Here is a 25,737-nt window from a genome sequence, read left to right on the forward strand (position 1 = left end):
TCCAAGGATGACCCCGGGTCAACAGAAAGCTTCAGCCCCAGGTCTTTAGAGGATCCCTTAGTACAAAGACAGTCCATCCTAAGGATGTGAGCATCGGTAAGCCAAACCCAGTTTTGACAACTCCAGGGCTATATGCTCTGCACTTGAGTTCATCTTTGTCATTGCAATTACTAAGCTATTTGGCATCTTAGAATAAACAGTTTAAATAAAATTCAAAACTGCTAGTACCATAGGCTATAATAACATACAAGCTGGGGAAAAGCAATCTGGCCAACATCCCAGTTTTGTCTCTAATTTAAAACTTTTATTCATATTGCTAAATTTTTTCAGAACATTTATTATTTCAAAGATTATACCTCAGAATTCAAAGAAGTGGTTTTCAAGCCGAGGGTCTCTATTCCTTTAAAAAACCTCCATCTCCAAAACTACTTACATTATGATTCAAAACAGTAGCCAAATTACAGTTATGAAGCAACAATGAAAGTAATTTTATGGTTGGCGGTCACCAAAACAGGAGGAACTATATTAAAGGGTCGCAGCATTCAGAAAATTGAGACCCACTGGTTCAAAGGGTTATATGCCCTATTTCTTACAGTAAGTATATTTATGAAGCAATTGGGTCAGGTATGGCAGTTCCTGTATGTAGACTTAAGATTTGGTGAGCAGAAGCAGGAGAAATGCTCCGAGTTCAAGACCAGCCTGGCCTGATTAGTGAGTCTGTCTGGGTCAGACTGGTTACAAAGCAAGACTCTCTCTCAACAACCACAATAACGTTTTTGTTTGTTTGTTTTAAGGAAGCTCTAGTTGAAAGGAATCGTGAAGAAGAGAGAGTGGGCGAGAGAGGAGAGAGCACAACAAACCGGGGACAGAAAAATGTTTCCCAAAGGTGTGTGCCGCTGCTTAGGAACCATATAGCCAATGTCAGGCTGAGAGAAAAAAGGTTTCTGTAAGAAGCGGACAGCCTTCGTCAGATGGCAGGAGAGCACAAGGACCAAAATGGTTCACTCTAACAGGAACGAGGAAGGACGAGTATGGTTTTGCTTCCACCTTCTTGTGCTATTATCCACAAATGAAAACCAGGAAGTGCTACTGGCACAGATAGCCCAGGTTATTATTTTACAACCAAGACAAGATGCACATTGGTTGGGGACAGTGTGCAGTGTAAACTCAGCTGCATGGCGAAGGCATTCTGTGTTCTGTGGACCATTTCTGTTTTCTTTATAAACATGATAGCAAAGAACAAGACTTGTTGGGTGGACAGTGGAACAGCTCAGTCTCAACAGAATGATTGTAAGAACAGTCTGCAAACACAGTTAGATGTTTAGAAACTGGACAGAACTCTGCACAGAAACAACTTCCTACTAAAGCAAGATCTTAAAATTGGATGGAGTTCTTAGTATTTCAACAGCAGAGCATCTGCAAAAGTTACTGCCCTTTTCTCATCTTTTATATTAAGATTTAATTTGTTTCCCAGGTTCTCCTGTTCAAAGCCTCCAGGAATCTCTCTTCAGAGTACTGATTCCATCACCTAGGAAGGATGAGCAACTTGATTCCTTGGGTGTAAAGAAAGCCTGTTAAAGCAGGAATGGTGGTCCATGACCATGTAATGTCAAACACGATCTGTATTTGAGTCGTAACTGCTGCTTAGATTTAGCCCATCTGGAATAATGTTGAACGCCAATGTGCAACTCTGTGCTTTCCAGGGGCAGCTCATTTGAACTGTTAAGCCTTTCTCTTTAAGACTCAAATCTCCTAGACTAGATAAAGCTTCCAGCATTGTGTAGCAATCTTCCTGAACACAAAGTGTAACTTTATTGTTTCAACACATTCTAGATTTGCTAGGAGTTATGACATAATTATTTTACAAAGCCTAATAAATTATTGAGATGATATTTATATTTCAAATCAGTTTTCATGTTATCAATCTCATAATTATATTTTGGGATTTGTTTTTTACTTATTTAGTGTCTATAAACATTTGGGAAAGCCTTTAGGGTATGTACAAGGAAAGTTTACACTGAAAATAAAATATCTTTGCTTGCAAGCATATAAGATGTAAAGTTTCTACTTTTCTCTTTCATACTTTAAGTAATCAAAACATACATCTTAATTGGCTGGGCCCAATAAAATACAACACATATATCTTTAATTCCAGTGCTCAGGATGCAGAGGCAGGAGGATCTCTGTGAGTTCAAGGTCAGACTGCTCTTCATAAAGAGTTCCAAGTCTGCCAGAACTACACAGTGGACTCTGTCTCAAGCAAAGCAAAGCAAAGCAAAGCAAAGCAAACAAAAAATATATCTCATTTTATTAAAATTATTTTATATTAATTTCACCTTGGAAGAAAAGATAGAATTGTGTTACCTTTAACTTAACGCTTATTTTTTCATTTTGATGAGCTAATATGTCTTGACTTAAACTTATATTTTGAAATAGGAAATCATTTATGTGTTAATGTTAGTACTCAACGGTTGAGGGCAATATTATGTTATTTAAGAACCAAATATTTGAACATTTTCTTCATGAACTTCTTCTCTCTTGTTAACCACGACTACAGTTTTGCATTTTGAGGTTTCGGCAGTGTTTGTACGTGTTTCAAATTTATCCACTCTTAAGCCAGTACTTGAAGGAGGAAGATGAACTGAGATGGACATGATTCATGAATAGACCAAAAAACAAGCATGGAATATATAGCACCTAAACTCGGAAGACAAGTTTTTATATAGTTTTCCCTTCTTAAAAAAAATCCAAAACTTTGGTTTCTTTAGATTTCTGCTTGAAAGTAGCATTAATAAGCATCCACAGTAACTCACCAAAATCTCCAAAAATACAGAAAAAGAGCAACCCCTACCTCCATCTCCAGATCCCGATCCCGCATCTGGAAAAGAAAAAAAAAATGACAGGTCATAATCACTTGAAAAACGTATGAAACAACGGGTTTTGTTGGGGTTGTTTTGCATTTAAGACGGGGTCTTCTGTAACCAGGACTGATGTACAGTTTGCTCTGTTGGGGGGTGTGTCCCGAATTTCAGGCCCTCCTCCCGCCTTCCCCTGCCAAGTTTGGGGATCACAAAACTGCATCATTAGCTTGCTTACTATCTCACAGCGAAAGTATCATTGGTGTGAAAATTAGTAGTATTTAATATGTTAATATTTAATCCCTCAACTTAATCTAATTTCTATTGACATAATATGTAAATAAGATACAGTTTTTAATTCTTAATTTTTATGAAACCTGTTAGGAAACAGCTTTGGAAAATTCCTAAACTTGACCATTCTCCCTGTTTTAATTTTGATCAGGCTGAATTTAGAGACTTTGACATAAAGAAAGAGAAAAAAAAAATAAGGAGACACTTCCGTAAACATATTTTGAAAATTAAACAGTATACGTGGCAAATAAACACATATCGAAGACTTGTATGCTTGCAAATTGCTCATAAAAAAAGATGAAAAGAGATAAAGGGAGTATTTTGTGTGACAAGATGCTTCTCCAGACCACACATACTGAGGAGTCTGTCTGTAGCTAAATCGCTGTGTCTTAAATGGGTAAAAGTAAGCGTAACATTGCCTCTGTGCTTACAATGGAACAGACACTAAGAGAAACTGACAGAAAAATAGTCCTGTGTAGAGTTTCTTACTCTGCTTCCTCCTGCCCTCCCTTCCAAGTCTTGCCAGTTCTTTAAGTTGGGTTCTTTCTATCTATCTATCTATCTATCTATCTATCTATCTATCCATCCATCCATCTATCTATTATCTATCATCTATCTATCTATCTATCTATCTATCTATCTATCTATCTATCATCTATTTAGTATCTATCTCTCTATTATCTATCTATCTATCTATCTATCTATCTATCTATCTATCTATGAACTCAGATTCCAGAAATACCCAATTCCTGGTTTGATTCAAGACTATTGAGTAACTATCTATTCCTAAATGTAGACATCATCTTCTCTTTACTTATTTGTTTGCATTGAAAATATGCTTCCTTGTGGATTTCTCATGTTAAAGCCAGGTAATATAATATTGGTAGTCTCAGATATATTATTGCTGCTCTACAGTGGAATCTCAGACAGGATTCTAGACATACATTAGAAACCACCTCTATAAATTTGTGTTTGTTGTTTAGCTTCATTAATATAAAACATTTCTTCTTCTTGCTAGTCTCTTTGAAATGTTGCTGAGAAACACTACATAGAGTGGCCAGAGGCATGAAAATTCATACAACCAACACTTATGGGAAAGTGAATGCATCCACCATACAACATGCCTACCTGTGTGACATTAACATTGCCATGGAGGTACGGCAGTTGAACAGTGAGTCTTTGGGGCAACTCATGTTAAATAACACTGTATTCTACAAGAAGATTAATTAATTCATTAACTGTCATCATGAATGGACATATGCTTAAATACGAGCTAATTGATAGAAATAGTTTACAGCAATATATATGTGTATATATGCTAAGAACAATATTGGTTATGAATAAATATGTATTTGTTAAAATATATATTAAATATACACATAACTTTCTTAACATATCTATTCTTAATATATTTATATATTTTACTTGTTTTATATTTATTCTTTATATCTATCTATCTATCTATATCTATATATATATATCTTTTTTTTCTTTTTTCTTTTTTTTTTCCAAACAGGGTTTCTCTATGTTGACTTGGTTCTCCAAGAACTCCCCTTGTAGAGAAGGCTGAACTTGAACTCACAGAGATTTGACTGCCTCTGTCTTCTGAGCACAGGAATTAAAAGCATGTGCATCCATTGCCTATATATTCTTAAAATATAGAACTAACCTAGAACTGTAGTCCTATGACATTATAAAGATAAAGTATTAAGAAAGGCTTATGCATTTCTCTCTGTTATAGGGACATATTCCTCCAGTTAGAACAACACTCATCAGGGATAATATTATTTCTTTTGGACAGACTAAGTGCTCAAATGGTCAGTGTTTGCTAAGTTTCCCCTGAGCACACCTTCACAGGTGTTTTAGTTGACTTTGCCTGGATTAATTTGAAAGCTCATTTATCTACTATTTTTATTCAAAGGGACCAGATCACAAGCTGTGAAGCAGCAGGGTTAACACATCTTGCCCATGTATTCTCAGTATATGAAGTTCATTTCTCATTTCCTAATATAACTGGGAACTCCCTTCAGGCAGGCCAATGGGATGTTTGTCTCCCTCCTCTCGAATATGACACATATAAGGAGAAAGATACCCATGTTCACAGGCCCTAGGGTGCTAAATGGCAAGAGCAATCTTAAGCCACCTTCCTAAACTTACTCCTTCTGTTGAATGACTGTAGTGAACAAGAACTTATGCTAAATGTATGAGCACTGTCTGGAAGACGATAATCAAAATGTTGATAATCAAAAACTTGCCTATTGATTCTTCGGCTTTTGGGCAATTATAGATGACTGGGGGAAAGTCAGGAAAAAAGTAGTGACAGCATTTTGACTTTTATCTCCCACATATGTTTCTAAAATTTCAAGAGATTTAGTCCACATGAGTAGTGTTTGATTTGATCCAATTTGAATAGCTAGGGAATAATGGGACTAGATGGGCAAACGGTCCCTGTCGTCAACAGTCTCATTATGAAATACTTTAATGCGTTCTCAATTGCAGGATGAGTCATCTTGACAAGCCAGAAATAAGTAGTCCGAGAAAGTTGCCTGGAGGCAGAAACACCCCGGCAGAGAAGGGATACCATTGGACCTCAGTCTGCTTCTGCATCAGCCAGTTCTTACAAGATGAGACATGAAGCTGACCATGAGCCTGGCTACGAGGAAGTCACACTCTGGATCAAAAAGCAGCCTCGTATCTCTAGCAACACAAAACAGATAAACAACTGTATGCGCTTCAGCCTTTTGTCCCCAGAGAATACACCTTGCCACTTCCACTCCGTGTCCGAGAACATTAAAAATAAAAAGGAACATTATGAGCCGGGCGTTGGTGGCGCACGCCTTTAATCCCAGCACTCGGGAGGCAGAGGCAGGCGGATCTCTGTGAGTTCGAGACCAGCCTGGTCTACAAGAGCTAGTTCCAGGACAGGCTCCAAAACCACAGAGAAACCCTGTCTCGAAAAACCAAAAAAAAAAAAAAAAAAAGGAACATTATGAAGAAAAGCTAATTTATTTGCCGTCAGGCCTGGTTTTTCCATCACTCCTCAGACCAAAACCCTTCTTCTAGATCCGCTAGTCGACAGAAGATGCATTCAGCTAAACTGGCTGACTAATTAAATCCCATAGAAATTTCAGCATGCAAATGAGGTAAGGACAGCTCCTTCGATTGTGATTAAATTTTCTACTTGGCTAAGTATTTATTTTCATAGTAAAAGCAGCACACTGGGGACGAGCAGGAATAGACTTGAATGAATCAAGAGGGTGGCTGTGCACTGAGAGGAACTTCGAGGGCGGGAGAAAGGATACCGGTTTTAGGACCAGCTGTTATTTCATAACCGTAGCTCCTGCTCTATCTCTTGTAACTCCTGCCTACCTACGGGCCTTCACCCAGTGATGCCCAAGTTGGTCAGCTGCCCTCCTCGATCACAGACAAAGCTTTTCCTACTCTTCGCCAGTCCAGTGTTAGCTACAGCCTTCCTGAGGTCCAGTGATTCTATTGATTTCTGTCCCATTAGTTCCAAAATCGTTTTTCTTTATTGCTTTGTCTTTTGGTGTGGCTGAGTACTTTATTTTCATAGTTTGTTCCTGAGTGTTCTTCGTAGGCCCAAGGCTAGCCTTCTGGTCCTCTTTCCGCAAGGACTCCTGCCCCCGGACTGGGACACTTGCTGGTCACCTTTACACCCTTTTCACTCCAGGCCAAACGGCAATGACCTGCTCTGCCAAACCTGTAGTGAGCAGAGGCCAAACTGGCTTGCCATCCAGATAGGTCACTCATATTCTGAGGCAAAGAATCGCTGAGGAGAAGAAACCCCTTAGCAACCAACACAAAATCGAATGACTGTATCTCTGTAGCAGAGAAACGTCCGTGATTGACTGTCCTTTTTCATTGTGGAGGCCGTGGGAGTCAGCAGGGCATCTCTAACTACCATCCACCCTTAATAATAAGTAGACAGCCCTTGCTCGTTTTATACCCTACCCCAACACACTAACACGTGCTTCTCCTGGAACACCATGACAAAGACCTGTTATCCCTGAGGGACTTCTATAGCAAAGATTCCCTAATCCTAGTTCTTGAAAGAAGTTTTTCTATCGCATCACTATTGATCCTGAACCTGCAAAGGTCTTTCTCGGAAACTGTGACTCTCCCAAAAGTTTCTGCAGGTAAGTGTAGCTATCATGGTGTGCTCCTGTTGAGTGAGGAGGCGCTTGCGGTGTCTAGAGCCTGACCTGCACTGGGCTCCGCTCCGCTTTAGAGCTCTGCTTTCCTCAGCAAGTTCTGCCTAATTGCTTTTTTGTTTGTGTGTTCTTGTTGTTGCTTTATTTCTCTGCCTGTAAATTGCTGGCCTATAGCAACCATGGCACAAAACAAGAGAGAGAGAGAGAGAGGGAGAGAGAGAGAGAGAGAGAGAGAGAGAGAGAGAGAGAGAGGAGGGAGGAGAGGAGAGATGGAAAAAGAAAAAGAAGCAGGAGAACAAAAGGAAAACAAACTAAAACACATAACCTTGAAAAGCTAAGAAGCTCATGGACTGATTTCCTTCCTTCCTTCCTCCCTCCCTCCCTCCCTCCCTCCCTCCCTCCCTTTCTTTCTTCCTTTCTTCCAGCATTCCTAGAGCAACATAACTAAGGAGCTCCGAAGAATCTGAGTTTAACTGTGTCAGAAAGACAGATGTTAGTGTAAATTATTCACACTGGCAATGCATTCCTGAGTATGATCTGCTAAACAGTATCCAGTACATTTTAAAGTTAAAATCTAACATGAGTGCCTCCACAAAAAAAAAGAACAGCAACAACAACAACAACAAAAAAAAACAAACAAACTTGCTAACTTCAGAATTCAAATCTGCACAGATGCACTCTAGGAGATAACCCCCCTTCTCAAAGAGACCATCAATTGAACAAACACTTTTTCTATAAACTTGATATGTAGGACCTCAAGGCGGCATTCTATTTGATTCAACTGTCTGTACATTGGTAACCAATATATATGTATTTAAAGATACCAGTTGTCATACAATACATTTCCTATTTTTATGCAGATGTATTTAATTTTTTTAAAAAAGAAAGCAAGGCTTTAAAAAAAAAGAATAAATGGAAGCCACAGTCAGTAGATAGTGAGGTTGATGTTAGGAGCTAAGAGGAAACAAGAAGGGATTGGACTCGCAATCCATGTGGTTTTCAGGGGCACTTGGCGCATACCTGTGGCACAGGATCCTTCTGAGACCACAAGTATCTCGCTCTGCTGCTTGCAGGCAGCCTGTCTCAGGTAGCACTCATTCTGGTAGGTCTCTCCATTGGAGCCACACACAGGCACATAGTCACTGTTGCACTGAGGAACAAAGATAAAAGAAAACACTATGGTCGTTATTGGATTCTGCATCCCTCAGACAGCCCAAATACATATAACCACTTCCAAAACAAACCACACTCCTTTTGGTTGTCGGTGATCCGTGTCGCATCCTACAAGGGTTTGCTTTGTAAGGGCATCACCGAGAGATAGACAAAGGGTCATGTCATGTTGGTCAATTTGTCATTTGATTTAGGCAGAGGCACTGCAAAGTATTCAAATTGATTAGGTGATTCCACGAAAGGGACTGAGCCATTAGCCCACGAAAGATGTAACAACAGGCACGCCCCGATTATTTAATTTTTCCTGATAGGTATCCTTGCTGATTTGCTATGGTGAAAGCAAACAGCTCAGCCAGGTGAGGCTATTAAAATCAAAGCTGACTGCTATCTGTATTGGGAGCAGAACTATTTGGCTGAAATTTCAAAACTAAAATAACAAAATAAAATCCTTAGTTACTCCTTGGTTATTTTTTTCTATTTAATTTTAATATTGATACATTAAGAAATATTCAGATAAGATTGATCTGTTAATTACTGCTTATCATTAAAGCTTTGAATATTGATAAAGACAAAGGATAGAAGCAAGACTTTGGAATATAGAAGAAAAACTTTCACAAGTAGTGAACTGCATATCCAATTTGTTGAAAATCCCAAATAATAACTCTTCATGTTTGTTTCAGAAAGAGAAATGCTCATTTTTTAAAAAATAAGCTCATTATAAAAACTACATATTTCTACAATGGAAATTAGGCAACCTACCGGGTACAACCGTTATATTATAATCACACTCTAGACATTAGAGATACTTGGCTGTGTCCTATACCTGTTAATTACACCAGGATGTGATTATCTGCTGATTGCTACTACCGATGCACTTCATTGTTTAATTATAACAAATGAAATGATCAAGATGATTATTCATCAAGGCTTGCCTATGCCAGAAACACGGGAAGGAATACCATGCGTGCAGATCCACGTGGAACTGCTTCTCTGTTGTCTACTTTTCATTAAAATGTTTGAACTTTGGATGTGTTATAGCTGTACAATACCTACAAAAATAAATCAACAACCTATCCAGGTTTCAAGGAAATTTTAATATGCATGTTTATATGCTTAAAAGTTTATCGCATGTAAATTTAAACTCAAGGACTTATGCCAAAGGAAAAGAATAAAACAGGTATGAGATGAGAATTAATTTGTCAACTTGAGGCATATTTGATTCCATAATTTCATACAGCACTTGTATCCTTTTATTCACAATAATCTATTTAATCCTTTCTTAACTTTACATAGCAAAAGTTTTATCATCCTGACAAGTTTATTTATTTATGCACTCATTTTGTGTATATGCCTGTGAGTTCATGTATATGCGCATGCCTGTGTGGGGAGCAAGAGGTTGACATCAAATATCTTTCTCACATCTTCTGCTTCATTTGTGAGTTAAGGGTCTCCCCCTGAATTTGAGCCCCCAGACTCAGCTAAGCTGATCCCGGGATCATTCTCCCCATGATGTGGCCATGGTTGTGCACTGTCACACCCAGATTCTTACATCAAAAGTGTGGATTGAACTCAGGTCTGTATACTTGCACAATAAACACATTAGTTTCTGAGTATTTCCCAGTCTTCCACACAGACAAATTACCTGTGATGTAAATCAGTGTTTTTTGAATGAAAGGCACATGCTATGCCTTTTATATACCACTGAATAAATTAAATATTAAATTTTGCTAATTGGTATTTTTCTAAAGAGCAAATCCAAATCTTAAGGCATTTATGATAGTCATGATTGCTAATAGCACGATTTCCTAGATATTTTAGAAATCTTTAAATTTATTTCCACAGTTAATAACTAGGCATTCTGGATGCCTGATATGCATTGAGTAATTCCATTCCACAGTTATAATGTTGGTTCATAAGTTGAGTATGTTTACATAGCTACATATGAAATTGATTTGATTATGACTTTTGGTAATCTGTCATTACTATTCAACTCCATAAGGAGTTCACTTCTGATTTGTGAAACCTGTGGACTGTACATTTTCATAAGCTTTCTGTACACGTACACATACACACACACACATGAAAACATACACAGACAGACAGACAGATAGATAGATAGATAGATAGATTAAATTACATTTGATTTCTGACTACTGTAAGTGTATCTCCAGTGTTACTCAAGGCAAAGACAATAGCCAAATTACAGTGAGATTTCAATTTTCCGATAATAACTCTTAAACAGTAAAAGAAAAGTTAAGACTGGTGCTAATTTCATATTTATGGCCAGAAGACAAATATGGCCAAGTACTGGGTAAATGTGCAGTGTTCAGGACCTGGGACAGCAGAATATAGGTGGACTTTGACAGGTCTCTAAAGCTACTGTGCTGTCTGAGAACTTGGAGGAGAGAAGAAGGTCAAGGAAAGAGATGGCAACAATAGGGACAAGAGGCTAGCTTCCTCTTCCTTAAACACACAAGAGTCAAAATTTATGTGGATGGCTGGTTTATAAATTTCTTATGCTTGGGTCTGGCATTTTTGCCCCTGGTCATCTTTTCATTAGCAATGTTGGGTGTGCAGATTATTTGAATTCACAATTTCTTCTATCTAACTCTGACTTTTTTTTTCTTCTTCTGTCTTCTCACGTGCTTCAGAAGGTGAGTCAACTATCAGGCCACCGGACTGAATGGAGGATGGGAAGCTCTTATTATCTTTGTCACGGGCGATGACACAATGCTGATACGCATCTTAAAATAGAGAATAAACTGATAGAGAGCTCGTATGTCACTTCTGTGGGATGCACTAAGCCAAATGTGAGCAGTGTTTAAAGCGGAGCTGCCAAGTTCCATGCAGAAGCCAAAAGGGGGATTTGTGTGGAGCTGCGAAGAGCTTAACTGTAGATTATCACCATGATGCTTTTGGCCCTTGGTACCATGACTTGCACGAAGGAAGCGGATGCTCTCAGGCACCAAAACTCAAGTGTGGATGCCTAGTCCTGTCTTGTCTTCTCTTTCTCTCCATCTTCCCGTAGGGATTGGTTATGTTGCTCCATGACTAAAACCTTGTACATCCATAGTTTAGTTTCTTCATCTGAACTGGTGAATGGGGACATGTGGAGAACTAAGAAATGTATGCTTTAAAAACATAGAATTTGTTATAAGTAACACCTATTACGTGGGAATTATTTAGCATTCATGTTACACTTTTTGCTGGCAGAGTCATCAACTAGCTCTCACGGTGAAGTACTGTTTGTAGAATTAGAAACAAAGGTAGATACTCCACAGCTCTAGGTGAGAATAGGCTAACTTCTGCACTGAAATACACCAGATTCATGAAAAATGGTTGATGAAGATAGTCATGGCATTGTTCACGGTCTGAATAAGGGAAACTTGATGTCTAGTAACTTACTAAAAGTCTGCATGGTTGTTTGGTGAAGAAAAAAGAAAAGTAGAACTCAGATTATAGTTAAATCTATAAATGTAAGTGTTACATAAACTTCTAAGAGGTATAAGTGATTCTGTTTTTCTTTATGTCTTTAAAAATCTCAAATTTATTTTCCAAATACATGTTTTCAGTAGGATGACTTTGTTCCCTAGTTTTCATATTGCTTAAGACAGCCACACACTACATTAATGGAGCCAACAGCTTGAATCTCTGAGATCTATGGAATTCATCTTTGCTACCAGGGAATAAAAAGACCATACAAGTTTTCACGTGATTTGATGCTTGTTTGGTTAAGGATTTTCAGGCTGAGATTTCAGCCTCTAGAAGCTAAATGTGACTTAAGTTGCGTCTATTGCCAGCACCTTCCACAGCGTCTGGCATGGAGATGGTTCTCAACAGATGTTAAGTGAATTCTGTTATATTCCCAGTTGTCAAAGACTGAGGAAGAATAGCTTAAGATAATATAGTACTCTTTTGGAGGAGAAAAATGTTTAAAAATCCATATGTGTTGTAGTTTGACCATTCCACCAGTAACTTTTACTTCTCTGGGACTACATCTCCCTGCATGTATACTGTTTATGGTTTTTTAAATGGGTAGGTTTTTGACTGTGGTGGGTGTGGCTGTCATTCTCCATGTCAAGTCACTGAAGAACATGGGTTTTACTTTGCTCCTCCTCTATCTCTGGATGCTTGCTCTTGAAACTTACCCACCATGCTATGTCAAAGCCCAAAGTAGCCCATGCAGAGAGTCAGGGGCAGAGATCAGCCATGCTCTGCAATTGGTGGTCAGGCATGAATTAGAGCCCTGAACTGAGCATGCCTTGAATGACCACTCCATATCAGTGATAACAGAGAGTGCAGATAAGCTGCTTCTAATAACCTCATCAAAACTACAGATCTATCAATAAGATAAACTTTCATTTTTAGTCTCTAACTTCTGGGCAAAACTTAAAGCAACCCCAGTTATTGGACATTTTAGATATAAGACCTGGTTTATTAAGAGCAAATATTTAATGCCCAAATTGGAATATTCTTGAGAAAATATAAATCTACCTCATAATTTAAACTCATAAAATTGTCATTGGTCACTCTGTGGCCAGAACTAAGAACAACTGTGTCTTTCTCTCTTCCTCCCCTCCTTCCTTTCATCCATCCGCTCATCTGCTTACTGCCTCTCAGTCTTTTCTTCACAATTGATTTACCAGATTGACTAGTGTATCTTTTGGTACTGTGATAGGAAGGTAAGATGAACAGGATTGCACGGCATTTTAATTTTTTGTTTCATTATCTAAGAATTACTAGTAGAGATTTAGTACCCCTTATCCAAAATGTTTAGGAGGATAACATTTGAAATTTCGCCATTTGTCAGATGTCAGCGTAGACTTTGCCCTTTGAGCATCCATATTATAAAAAAAACCAAATCTAAAATGCTTTTAAAAAAATTCAAAACATTTTAAATATAATGATGGATTTGAGAGTATTTTAGAATTTTGGTTTTATGGATTATAGATGTTCAACTTATATTGCTTTGGTTATTAATTATCGTCTATAATAAACTGGCACTGTTGCATTATTGGAATTCTTCTTTGCATGCGTAATAATATTGAAAAATTAGAATTGGGGTGCTTTATAAATATATCAGTTGGTTTCAAACTCTAGGAAAATGACTTAATGGTAAAATATTTATATTAACAAAAATAACTTTCCATATCTTATCAATGATGTAAAGGAATGTATGTCATTGGTAGAGCACTTCCCTCTCACATGTGAGACCCTGGGTGAAATCACCAGCACTGATGTGGGAGTGTCATATATCAATCTGTTGATTTCATTGGTTAAGCAATAAAGAAACTGTTTGGTCCTCATAGGTTAAAACATAGGTGGGAGGAGTAAACAGAACAGAAGGCTGGGAGGAAGAAGCTGAGTCAGGAGTCGCCATGATTCTCCCAGTCCAGGCAGACACAGGCTAAGATCATTCCTGGTAAGCCAGCTCTTGGGCTACAGTAGATTATTAGAAAAGGGCTAGTCCAGGTGCGAGAGCTAGCCTAGAAGAGGCTAGATAAAAATGGGCCAAGCGATGTTTAAAAGAATACAGTTTTGTGTAATTATTTTGGGTAAAGCTAGCCGGGTGGCGGGACACAGCCCCACATGGGCGGCCAGGTGCCCGGGATGCAGCCCGCCGCTCCTTATTTCAACACAGTACTGTAGAAGAAAGAGGGGAGAAGGGAAGAAAGGAATGATAGAGGAAAGACAGAAATGAAAAGTGAGCCAGTTAACCAAAATTACCGAATTTAGTTGTAGTCACTGAGTGAGTTTTGAAGGGTGGGAATTAATGTCTGTTAAGGCATCTAAGGGAAATCAGGGTCATATATGTTCATTCTAGTGTTGGGTAATAACACATGCTGCAAGACATTATAAGTTATGCACAGTATGCATATTTATGATCGAAATTTATCTCACATCCAGAAAGACTAATGGCACATCCCATTTTATATAGAATCACTCATGCTTGTATATGAAACTGCACAAGAAACAAAAGTTTAGGATACTATCTTGAAGAGATTTTCAGATCTCATCCTTTTCGCCAGATAAAAGTGGGAAGACATAAAAGAAAAACAAACAAGTCCACAAAACAACAACAACAATCCCTAAAGACTGAGAGGAAACAAAAGGCCTCCCAGCTCAGCGTAGTTTCTCATTTTCATGTGATTTGTACAATTTTATTTAGACATCACTTTGATTTAGATGTTCAATATTTCTGATAACGCATAAAGTATAAATTTACTACTAGAGAGATCTTTTTTTTTCTCTTGAAAGACTGACTATTGTAAAACACACACTAATAGCAATATAATCCAGTAGTAAATTAAAAAATATAAACTTGGAGCATATATTTTCATTTATTATTTGAAAGCTACTCCATAATTACTTAAGTTAATATATATTGGCTGACCGATGTATGAAAGGTATAAATCACTTGGTTGACAACCCCCCTCTCCCCCCGTGACAGCTAAAAATCAAACACGGTTCCTTTAATAAGAAAATGACGTATTTCAATCTCCTGCATTTGCCCAGTTAGAAGTCTACCAGTTTCGCTTATTCTAGGTGAAGTATCAGAAAGACAAGCTCCCGTTTGAGGAATGGTCTTCATGAATCATTCTGTGATACTGACAAACTTACTTTCTGCATCTACCCTAGGTTACAAAAGTAAGAGAAAGTCACGGGGATCACACAATTTTCAAAAATCTGTAAAATTCCATGGGCCTTTAGTCATTTATCTGACTTGCTTTTTCCCACTTGGTTTATAATTCCTAAACTTATCACACTCCACCACCCTCACGGAGCTCATCAGGAGAACGTGATTTGCCACTGGCTGTGGTAGAGACTTTGAAAGTTGATGCCACGTGCGTGTGATTGTCACAGACACATTTATGATACGAGGGCAATATCTTCAAGAATTGTAAACTACCAATTGGCTCACGCTGTTTCTCATAAAGGAGAAAATAATACCCAAGGAACTTTAATCTTACCTAAAAGTAACTTGAGTCATATTTAAATGTGAATTGTCTTATCTCCACCAAGACAAATTCTCAATATTTAATATTAAATCATTTCTCAGTGTTGTATGTTAAATCATGTATGTAGATATGTCTTATGTTTTTTATTTGTTCTGTAACTTTCTTTTTTCATAGAATTTTGGAAGCATTCTTAATCTCGAGTGTAGTATATATTAGATATAATATGTATAGTATATTATATACCGTATAGTAATATAGTATAGTATAATATATATAATATATACTGACTCAGTATATATTGGATATTAGTGTGTGCTTTTAAATGCAATTCAATAACTTAATAACAACAATGGTAGTATCAATTAAATTCAATTTTGGAAACTAGTTTTGACGATACTTCCCTTTGTAAAAAATATGCTTATACTGTTGCAAACTACCATGACACATGGCAAAGTGCACCTTTCTTCTGCTTAGGACTCAATTTGAGGCTCTAAGTGCTCATCTGGGTTCCTAGGAGACTCCGTTGTCATCTAATGTGCTATTCTGAAAACCCTTGATTAACAATGATTAACAAGGTTCATCATTTCCAAATTGGCACAGCAGTTTTGGAGTGACCTTAATAGAAGTCAACTTAAAATTGTCTCATATTGACAGGATAATGAAATGAAAGACCACTAAAACAAAGAACTATGGAGTTTAAAAGGAGAGAGAGAGAGATGACAACTCAGGAAAAGAAGAACAAAAACACAAACTCACACTTTATAGCCACTGACCTTTGACAAGTACCCTCAGTCAATTGACCTATAAAAGCATGTGTTCCACATTTAAAAAGTAGAACCCAAAGCTGCCTGGCTCCAGTGGCATTTCTAACTATGGCACACACCAGTCTCTAAAAGGCATGTCTTCTTGACACCAGCTTGCTCCCTTGGCAGTACCTTTGCGTGATGCCAGCCTCCCTTTGAATCTGCATAGTTATAAAATGCCAAGTGATGGGCTGCAGAAGCAACTCTCTGCCTTGCAGTCTTTGTAAGGGATCGAAGGTGCAGATAGCAGGTGTCTTACCTTGAACTGACAGACGCAAGTCACAGTGTCTCCAATCCTTAAACATTCCCCGTCAAATTTACAGGTGTTGGTGTCGCACAGGAAGAGATCATTTTCTCTGTCATCATAACCTCAAGTTCAAAGAGAATGCTCCAGTCATTTGAAGATGCTATGAATTCTTTTAAGAGAATGCTATTTTGTGGCACTAACAGAATTTTCTTAAAATTTAACTTCAGCAGCCACCGATGTTCCACAAGGTTGCTTTCTACTAACAATCCCAAAATCTAGAGAAGGGATCAATAATATTTTATACTTCTATACCAGTTTCCTAGTACATTCCCTTTCGATATCATCTTTTGAATTTTAGCTTGAATTAATGCTGACTTTGAATGGAAGTTTGATACTTGCTTCTCAGCTTCCTCATCCCCCCTCACTAAATAGACTATTATCAGTGACCCAAACTCAACATTTTATGAAAACTCTGGTGATGGCGTGTGGATGCTATTTCTAGTATTTCTTTATCTTTAATTATTCTTTGCTATAAGGTCTAAAATGACTCTCAGTTGACATTTTTTTCCAGACAAAGAGGAAGCAAAACCTCAATAATAAAGATAAACAGGCTTGACGTTTTCTATGAAGGTCTCTCAGGCTCAAAGGAAGATTGATCACCTTTCAGTTAACAGGGGTGGGAAGGGGCTGCCAAGTTCTCAACAACCTTGCTAGAAGTGCAGGTCATTCTCTTTAGTTAGTGCACCCACCTTTGAGATGTATAGCTCAGAATGCATTTCTTCATTGCCAATGTCACACTCAAGTTAATTCTTTCCTGTACTAATACCAGGTAAGAATGAAGCAAACTGGTCCTATTCAACATTAGCTACAATCAAATTTAAGGATGTTTTGTTCCCAGGTGGAACTTATTCTCGCTAAAAAAAAAAAAAATAGCCTACAGGAATGCAGGCGCCAAGAATAAGCTAGATCCATGTTGAGTTTCATAAAATGCCACATTTAGAAATTACCCAAAGCAGAACAGTCAATCTACTGACCCAGATATCATGGAACTGTAAATTTCAACTTGTCTTAAGAAAGCCCAAACTGGATTGGCATATATTAATTGCCTCTTGGGGTTTATCGTAGCCATTCCTTAGAATTGTGCATGCCTCCAGCTATAAGTTACACTTAATAATCACACCCTCTCGACAGTTACAGACCCTTCCTTTCACCTATATTTCTACAAAACTTCACCTCATTCTATTGTACCAGGATTTTATTTACAGAAAATAAAAGGCTATAAACACACTTGCTAAAACGAGACAGCATCAAACCGTGAGGACAAATGCCCAGGCATGTTTATGAAGTTTAAAATGCCAAAGCTATCTTACCGCAGTTCTTCAAGGTAGGCTAGAGGCTCTCCCAAGGAAACGTAGAACAAGCCAGAAAGATTGCAATAGCTTCAATCTTTGGGGCCTTTTCAATTAGTGCTTCAGTAGGGTGCAGCCTGTGAGGCTTGAGTATTCTGACAGGGACTGAATGAGCAAAAGGACTGCCTGTCACTCCGGGAAGCCCAGAGCAGAAGTGAAGGGGTTGGAACCCACTGTGGTAGGGGCACTATGTTTTCAGAAGCATCCAGGCTTGGGGCATCCCATCCTGGCTGAGGGAGAATATGTGATCGCTTCTTTTCTCAACTTCTGTGCTCCACATAGGAGCTGAGAAAGCCTGGGTGGACATCCTTTGGCTACAAAATCAACCTCTTTCAAAAATCAATGGCATTTGCAGCCAAAGAAAGAGAGAAAGGAGGGAGGGTGACAGGAGAGAGGGAGGGAGAGAGAGGGCACACCAGAGAGAGCAAGAGAGAGTTAAAGAGCTATAGGGGGGGGAGCTATAGCTAGAGGAGGAAAGAGGAAGAGGGAGAGAGGGGAGGGAGGGAACAGGGAGGCAGAGAAATGAGAGAGAGAGAGAGAGAGAGAGAGAGAGAGAGAGAGAGAGAGAGTCAGTTCTTGGAAACTTGCCTCCTTCAGAAATATCTGTGACCCAGTGCCCAGTGCTAAGTAGGAAAGCCCTGCATTCAGAAGCATTTTTTTCCATGCAGGAATTAACGGTTCTCCCTGCAGTCATCAGTTGATTTATTGCTTTCTCGATTGTTCTTTCTCATAAAGTTATTTCTCGCACAGCTAGGCTAGACTTTTATTTTTGAAACGACAGGAAATAGTCTCTGTTAGGTGTTTCCCTAGATTCTAGAATCCAGAAAACTCCCTCCCTAGTATGTCTCTAAATCCTCTCAGCTCCAATTTGAGGGCAGACATCCAAGGTTCCCCCACACCTCCACTTTGTTCCTATCCCAGCACGCCCAGCCCTGACTGAAGCAGTTCCCAATGTTTCTCAGGATGGAGGTGGGAAGTCCTGGCTTCCAGGCAGTGGAAGGCAAGGGGTTGGGCAGAGGCACGAGGGTGGGCTGGCAGGTCTGTACAGGTTCCGCGCTTCTGAGGGGTGAAGGGGTGGAGGGCTGAGGGTCTGGACTTACCGGAGCAGTTCCAGCCGGTGGGCGTTTGGCAGTCACTTAAGGAGGTAGGGAAAGCAGCGAGTTTCACCGGGCGGGCTATGATAAGCAGCGTCACGGGCAGCAGCAGCAGCCAGCAGAAACCCTCGCAAAGTGTCCAGCTGCTGCACTGCCGCGGGGACTCCCACGGCACCATGACTACTTCGCGCAACTCTGCAGCAACCAACGGCTTCTGAAGAACACGGGATGGCGGGGGCCACGCAGCGGGCTACTGAGCATCCCGCGGACCACGGCAGCAGAGGAGGAGGCGGCGGCAGGGACAGCCGGCTCTGGGGCTGCGGCCAAAGGAGCGCATGATCTCAGGAGTTTCAGCAACATCCAGTAACCCGGTTCAGCCCCGGGAGCGAGAGGATAGTCCGCTGAGAAGCTTCGCCCCAGATGCGGGGAGCTGCTGCCATAAGGAACAGGGTTGGGGCAAAGGAGGAACAGGAGACAGAAACCAGGAGACAGAGAGGAGGCAGCCAGCGGGCAGGAGAGAGGCGCACGACTAGACTGGGTGGAGGGACAGTCACAGCGCCCCGCAACCCAGCCGCCGCCTCTCGCGCTCTGCCGCCCGCATCCCTCTGGCGTTTGGGAAGCAGCAGGTCCTTAGCCCGCCCGGGGTCACGTGGGAAGCGGCAGTCGGACTCTGATTGGCGGAGCGGGATGCAGGTCCCGGGAGGGAGGGGTCGGCGAGGAGGTGCAAGGAGGAGGCGGCCACCAATGCCACAGATGGGCTAGCTCTCTAGGCTCTTGCCCTAGTCGGGCTGGGGCGGAGGGGGGGGGGGGGTGGCTCCTGGGAGAAGCTCAGGCTTCAGGGCGGCTACTCCCACGCTCTTTCATTCCACTTGCCTCGCTGCTCTGCTCCAGGACGCCCCCTACCCTGCGTGGGGTCCGAGCTTGCACCTCTCTTCCGTGCGTGACCCAGGCTGCCAGCACCCGCTGCGGCTGGGTGGCCTTGTCTTCCAGCTGGAGATGGTGGGGGCGGAGGAGGTGGAGAATCAGCAGCCGCAGGGCAGCGAGGGGGAAGCGGGCAGGGAGCAGAGGGTGTCCCGCTGGCGCCGGTGGGCCAGAAAAGGGATCCAGGCTAGGCATGTCGTGGTAGCGTAAGAAGCATAAGGATGCTTCTCTAGGCGGTGGCCGAGAAAAGCGGGTGAGAGGTGGCCCGGTGATAGCTAGAAAGCTCTGTAAGGCTTAAAGCTGCAGCGGCGGCTCCCTGAGGAGCTGCAAACCGGACTGTGCTCTCCAGGCGGGTGCAGCCAGTCAGTCTCCCTGGCTCTCCCTGGTCTCCTCGCCCCTCCCTTTCCCTTTCCAGGCTCTCCGCAGTTCAGACCCGCTAGGACAGCTGAGATTTGGGTCCCTTTCCCCTGCGCGATCTGGTAAAGCCTGGAACCTATTTGTGTGGCTGTCTAAAAGGCGCAGCCAAATGTGCTTGGAAGGTCAGTTTTGGTTGGGACAGGTGGCCGTGAGGAGCAGCAAGAGGTTTCCCTGCATCTATGCTGAGGATGAGTTACAGGGCGAATTCACAGCCAAGTGGCGCCTTGGAGGAGAGGATCCGCTTAAGCTGCATGGGCAGTAGCCCCTGGGCACTTTACTCCGCGGCTGCCGGATCACCAGTGACCTGGGAGAGGCAAGGGTGTCTAACTGGGCTCCAGTCACTAGCTTGCTCCTCTCGGTTCTCTTTCGCCCCAGAACTCGGGAAACAGCAGAACGCTACCGCTTTCCTTCTGTTGCACTCCAGGCAGTTAGAAACACTCTATAGCTTAATGGCATGTTAGCTTGTAGGGCCCAGAGCTATCTGGGACGAGGATGGAGAGGAGTGTCTGTCTCCCGCGACTCTAGTCACTACTGCAGTCACAGGGTTCCTTGCAGCAGAGTTCTCTCTCTCTCTCTCTCTCTCTCTCTCTCTCTCTCTCTCTCTGTGTGTGTGTGTGTGTGTCTGTGTGTGTGTGTGTGTGTGTGTCTGTGTGTGATCGTTCAGTTATTCAGGATTTCTTTTTTTTCCATCCGCACCATGCATGTATATTCCCTGGTTTCTCTCTCCCTCCTCTTTCTTCTTTCCCATTCCCTCCTTCTCCCCTTCTTTCAAAAGCTCGCATAACCTTCCCCCTTTCTTAAATTTCCTTGTATCCCCTTCCAGCATCTTGACTGAGAGCATTGCCTGAAGGCATCTAACAAGCAATTAGCGTACCTTACCTAAATCACTTAAAAGAGGCTCTAACAAGCTTTGAAAAGGGTACTCTCTACCCTCTGCAGACACCACCAGGAAACAAACCATGCCAGAGCAATCCCTTTAAGTACTGTGACCTCCAACCTCCTCCCACCCGGATGCCTTTTAACTTTGCCTTAGAGAGATGTGACCCCACAGCACCTCTGAGCCTCAAAGCCACCTCTCTTTCTTCCTCAGTGTGGAACCTTTTCCTTTATCTCACGGATCGGGCCCCCTCCCAAGACGAGCTTTCCCCTCCTCTGACCACCCTTAAAGATATCTGAATCTTGGTGTCTCTTGCCCCAGGCAAATAAGCGGCCACAGATCTCAGCTTTCCACTCAATGGCATCTCTCACCAGCGAAGACTCCATTAACACAGATCAATTTGACCAGACGTTGGAGGCATCAGAAAAATCGGCTTTTAGATGAAGCAAGTGAGTTGTTGAAGGTAAAGGAATGCCCAGAAGATGGAGCTGCCAAAGATATCGCAAAAACAAAGAAACGGAGCTGCTTTTCATCCGAGACTGCAACAGACCTTCAAGCTTAGCGCAGACTCAGCCGCACCAATCCCACAGTACAGAGTGAGAACCTGGGATTTTCCATACCAAGGCTCGACCGGAGATCAGAAACTAATTAGGCATGTGAAAACAAGCTCCATTTAAACTAAAGACAAAGTCCTTCAGACACTGTGCTTTTGCGGCGATTAGGATCAGAAATCAGAGCTAGGGATGCAGGGCTTGACTATAATACAGAATTTTACAGAACCTCTTCGCGAGGAAAATTGCTATTGCGTTCTCTGCTAAAATTTTGGCTTGTGTTGTAAGAATGTGTATTCTTCAGACCCTTTGCCCACAGTAACTTAAAACGTCCGCGGAGTAAATTGCTGCTTGTGAGTGGTTAACACAGTCCCCTCCACGGGGGTTTTTTACACTATTAAGCCAAGCCCTTGGAAGGAAAGCCTTTCATTTGGGAATTCTGTGCCGCTGTGTCCCTTACTAAGCATTTGGTGGTACAGTGCCACCAAGAAACGGATTCTGCAACTGGCAGGCACCACCAAGTGGCAGAAGAACATCATTCACTGAACAGAGCGCTGCATTGTCCAATATGTAAATAAAACATGCATATTATTTAGTCTTCATTTAGGTACTGAGGAGCTAGACGGGTACGTTTTATTATTGTAGGATTGTCCAAGCGCTTCATATCTTTTCCCTTAGGTTCAAATCAATTTCCTCATGACCATAAACTTTCAAAGTATGCTTACGAATTCTACCTTGCACCATCTATTCTATGATTATTAGTAATTTAAGTGAACGCATACCTCGAGTTTTCAAAGTTCCTATTTAAAACAGTGCATGCTGTCTTCAATATTCCTGAGTTAGAATACTTTAGTTGTGGGACACATTATCTGGACCCAGAGAGGTTGACAGGCGTTCAGTTAAAAAATTGCAGGTAGGTGTTTTGTTTTTTGTAGAAAACTATTTTAAATTTAGCTTTTGTTTCCAGCTTTGTGAACTTAAATAAATTTGCGTTTAATTTGGATGATTTGTATGAGTCTGAAATTAAAAAGTCATAATTGGCCCTTCCCCTTTCCTCCTTCCCTCTAACCCTTTCCATGTATTCCTCATAAATCCATTTCCTTTTTTCTTTAGTTATTGTTACACACGTACATACATCCAAAAAATAACTTACAATAAAACATTTGGGAAGAGACTGGGGGATAGCTCAGTTGTAAAGGATTTACCTCCTATGTGGGGGGCTCTGGATTTGATCCCCAGCACAACAACAACCACAGACTATTTTTCACACAGACTATTTTTCAAGCGGAGTGGACATCATCAAGACCTGTGAGATTGCTCAGGGCTTCTGAGAACTGCGAAGAGAAAAAGGGATTGTTCTAGAAAAGCAATGTTGACGATAAATGAGGTTTGAAAAATAAGACAGGAGGGATTTGTTCTTCTCTCTCTAAAGCTTTCTCATTGTTCAGTAGAGGGAGGGTACAGATTGTGCTTTGTCGTATGTCAGACATTTTGGTACACAGAAAGAAACATGCCATTGAGTCCCTACAACACCCCTTTGGAGACAAAAATGATAACTAGTCTCGTTTTTTTTTTCTTTTTCCTTTTTTCTTTTTTTTTTTTAAATTTTCGAGACAGGGTCCTGGAGCTAGCTATTGTAGACCAGGCTGGCCTCGAACTCACAGAGATCCGCCTGCCTCTGCCTCCCGAGTGCTGGGATTAAAGGCGTGCACCACCACCGCCCAGCAACTAGTCTTGTTTTATGAACAAGTTGCATCAAGAATTTTGGAACTTGGCAAACTTCTATCTAACATCAGAACACGAGACCTGCTACCGTGTTTATTTTATTACTGTTCCGTTGAGATGGACTATATGAGCTCTTCCCATGAAGAGGTTTTGTCTGCTCTTTCATTGGTACGCACAGTCACCCACATGCATTAATTCTCAAGCAGGAGCAATGAGGTCCAGTGGTTTTTCTATCTGTTTGTTCATATAGTTAATTGAGATTAATTGCTTTTACCTTTTAAATTTATTTCTGTGGGCATGCTTGTGTGTGCCGCAGCACCCATATGGAGACCAAAAGACACTGGTGAGAGCAGGTTTTCTCTTTCCATCCACCACTAGGGTTCAAGAGAACAAACCTGGGCCATCAAACTCGGTGATAAGCACTCTACCCTCTAAGCTATCACCTGACCCAGGAGAGTTTTAAAACTATCTGTCATTTATTTGTGAGACTATAATCACACCATTTTCTCTTTCCTTTTCTTCCTTCCAAACCTTGCCATATACCCTTCTTACTCTCTTTCAAATTCATGGCCTCTTCTTTAATCAGTTGTTGTTACACACATAAGGCGATGATTATCTTGTACTCTGTCTGATATTAGACTGAATTTTGCTGAGTTCCAACAAACTTGATACAGTTTGTCCACAAAGTAAGAATAGTTGTCACCTTTGTTGTAGGAAATAAATGACAATGTGTTTCCTTCTGTGTGGTAAAATGCCTGACACACTAAGAAGATACATATATATGAATCATATATATGCATGTAATGCATATAATGTTACTCGTGTTTGTTTTAGGGCTGACCATTTGGTATGCTCTTCCCTGGAGAAGATTCTTTCTCCCTCTCTTGGTATTCCTTGGTTTCCTGTGGTTCTTTGTGTAGGGTAGAGGCCTCTCTGCTTTTCCCTTATCCACTTGGACACGTATACTGTTGGCTTGTTCAGCTCATGCTTAGGCAGTCATGATGGTGAGACTTAATGGGTGTACCTTCTGATGTTGCTAGGAAACGCATTCTTACAGTAAGCTCACTGCTCCTCTGGGTCTTATAGTCTTTCATCCCGCTCTACGGCACTGCTCCCTGAGCCTTGGGTAAGGGGTTGCTTCAGAGATGAATCCATTAGGACTGGGCTTCACAACTCGGCAGTTTGATTGCTTGTGGGTTTCTGCAATGGTCTTCTTTTGTTGCAAAGAGAAGTTTCCTTCATAAAGGGGGAGGATGCTACACCTCTTTCTGAAAGTGTGTAAGTCCATATTTCACTAGGAGGATTTTTCAATTAAAGAAATGGAGTTGGATTCTGTAATCTGTATTTAGAAATTCATATTTGTTTGAGAACGAAGGTACTAGATGAAAGATTTCTGAACTCTGACTCAGGTTTCATGTTATTTTGGTAGAGAAGTTAACAGAGTTGAGACTTAAACTCTGTGTGTAGAGATGCCGTTGTATCTGCTTTATGCATGTTCATCACAAAATATATAATGTTGCTAAATAGGTCTGACTTAGTGACTATGTGGCTATAAATAGTCTACTTATTTGCAAAATGTTGGTGATAACACCTCCTAAGACTGTCCTGAAGTTTAAAAGAGGAACAATTCATGATTTGGTGACATTTCTGTAGAAATGGGTGAACAGTTGAATCAAGAATAAATAAACAAATAAAGCATGTTCTGTACACAAGCAAAGGTGACTATGGATGATTGGTACAGAGGTACACTGTATTAGTATGTTAGTTACTAATAATTTAAATAGAAATACAGTATTACTTCGGCACCTTAACATTTTATAATTTAATTTTTTAATCTACTTCAGATACACAAGTCAATGCAACATTCCAAATCATATTCCTTTAATGCTAATATGAAAAGTTACATATTAAGATGTGGTATTTTCAAAATTTTAAATGGTCAGGTGGTAGTGGCACATGCCTTTAATCCCAGCTCTTAGGAGGCAGAGGCAGGCAGATCTCTGTGAGTTTGAGGCCAGCCTGGTCTACAAGAGCTAGTTTCAGGACAGCCAAGAACAGTTACTGTTACAAAGAGAAGCCCTGTCTTGAAAAACCAAAAAAAAAAAAAATCATCACATAATAAATATACTGGAGCTGTGTTTCTAGATCAAATTCTATTAACAATGTTATCCAGAAGCTGTACTTAATCCTTATTGACTTTTATCATAAGACAAAGAGTAGTTGTGTTTGCTATTGTCTCCATT

The 25,737-nt window shown here is 40.7% G+C and overlaps 1 protein-coding gene across 3 annotated transcripts in view; it reads right to left on the bottom strand.

The window, feature by feature from the left end:
- Positions 1 to 21,772, bottom strand: part of Tmeff2 (transmembrane protein with EGF like and two follistatin like domains 2) — a 268,529-nt gene extending 246,757 nt beyond the window's left edge. The window contains exons 1-5 of one of the 3 annotated variants that reach the window (XM_041668471.1): positions 21,590 to 21,772; positions 19,010 to 19,993; positions 16,513 to 16,622; positions 8,342 to 8,471; positions 2,852 to 2,878 (exon numbers count right to left, since the gene is read on the bottom strand). In XM_041668471.1, the coding sequence (XP_041524405.1) occupies positions 2,852 to 2,878; positions 8,342 to 8,471; positions 16,513 to 16,622; positions 19,010 to 19,181 (439 nt within the window). In that variant the 5' untranslated portion in view covers positions 19,182 to 19,993; positions 21,590 to 21,772. Of the gene's footprint in view, positions 1 to 2,851; positions 2,879 to 8,341; positions 8,472 to 16,512; positions 16,623 to 19,009; positions 20,929 to 21,589 lie in introns of those variants that run through there. The other 2 variants (XM_041668473.1, XM_041668472.1) reach the window with 2 other exon arrangements.
- Positions 21,773 to 25,737: the final 3,965 nt, after the last annotated feature.

This window comes from Microtus oregoni, unplaced genomic scaffold, assembly GCF_018167655.1.
Source record: "Microtus oregoni isolate MIOR12 unplaced genomic scaffold, Mior012 000018F_ref0000195, whole genome shotgun sequence".
In the NCBI taxonomy this organism is placed as follows: domain Eukaryota; kingdom Metazoa; phylum Chordata; class Mammalia; order Rodentia; family Cricetidae; genus Microtus; species Microtus oregoni.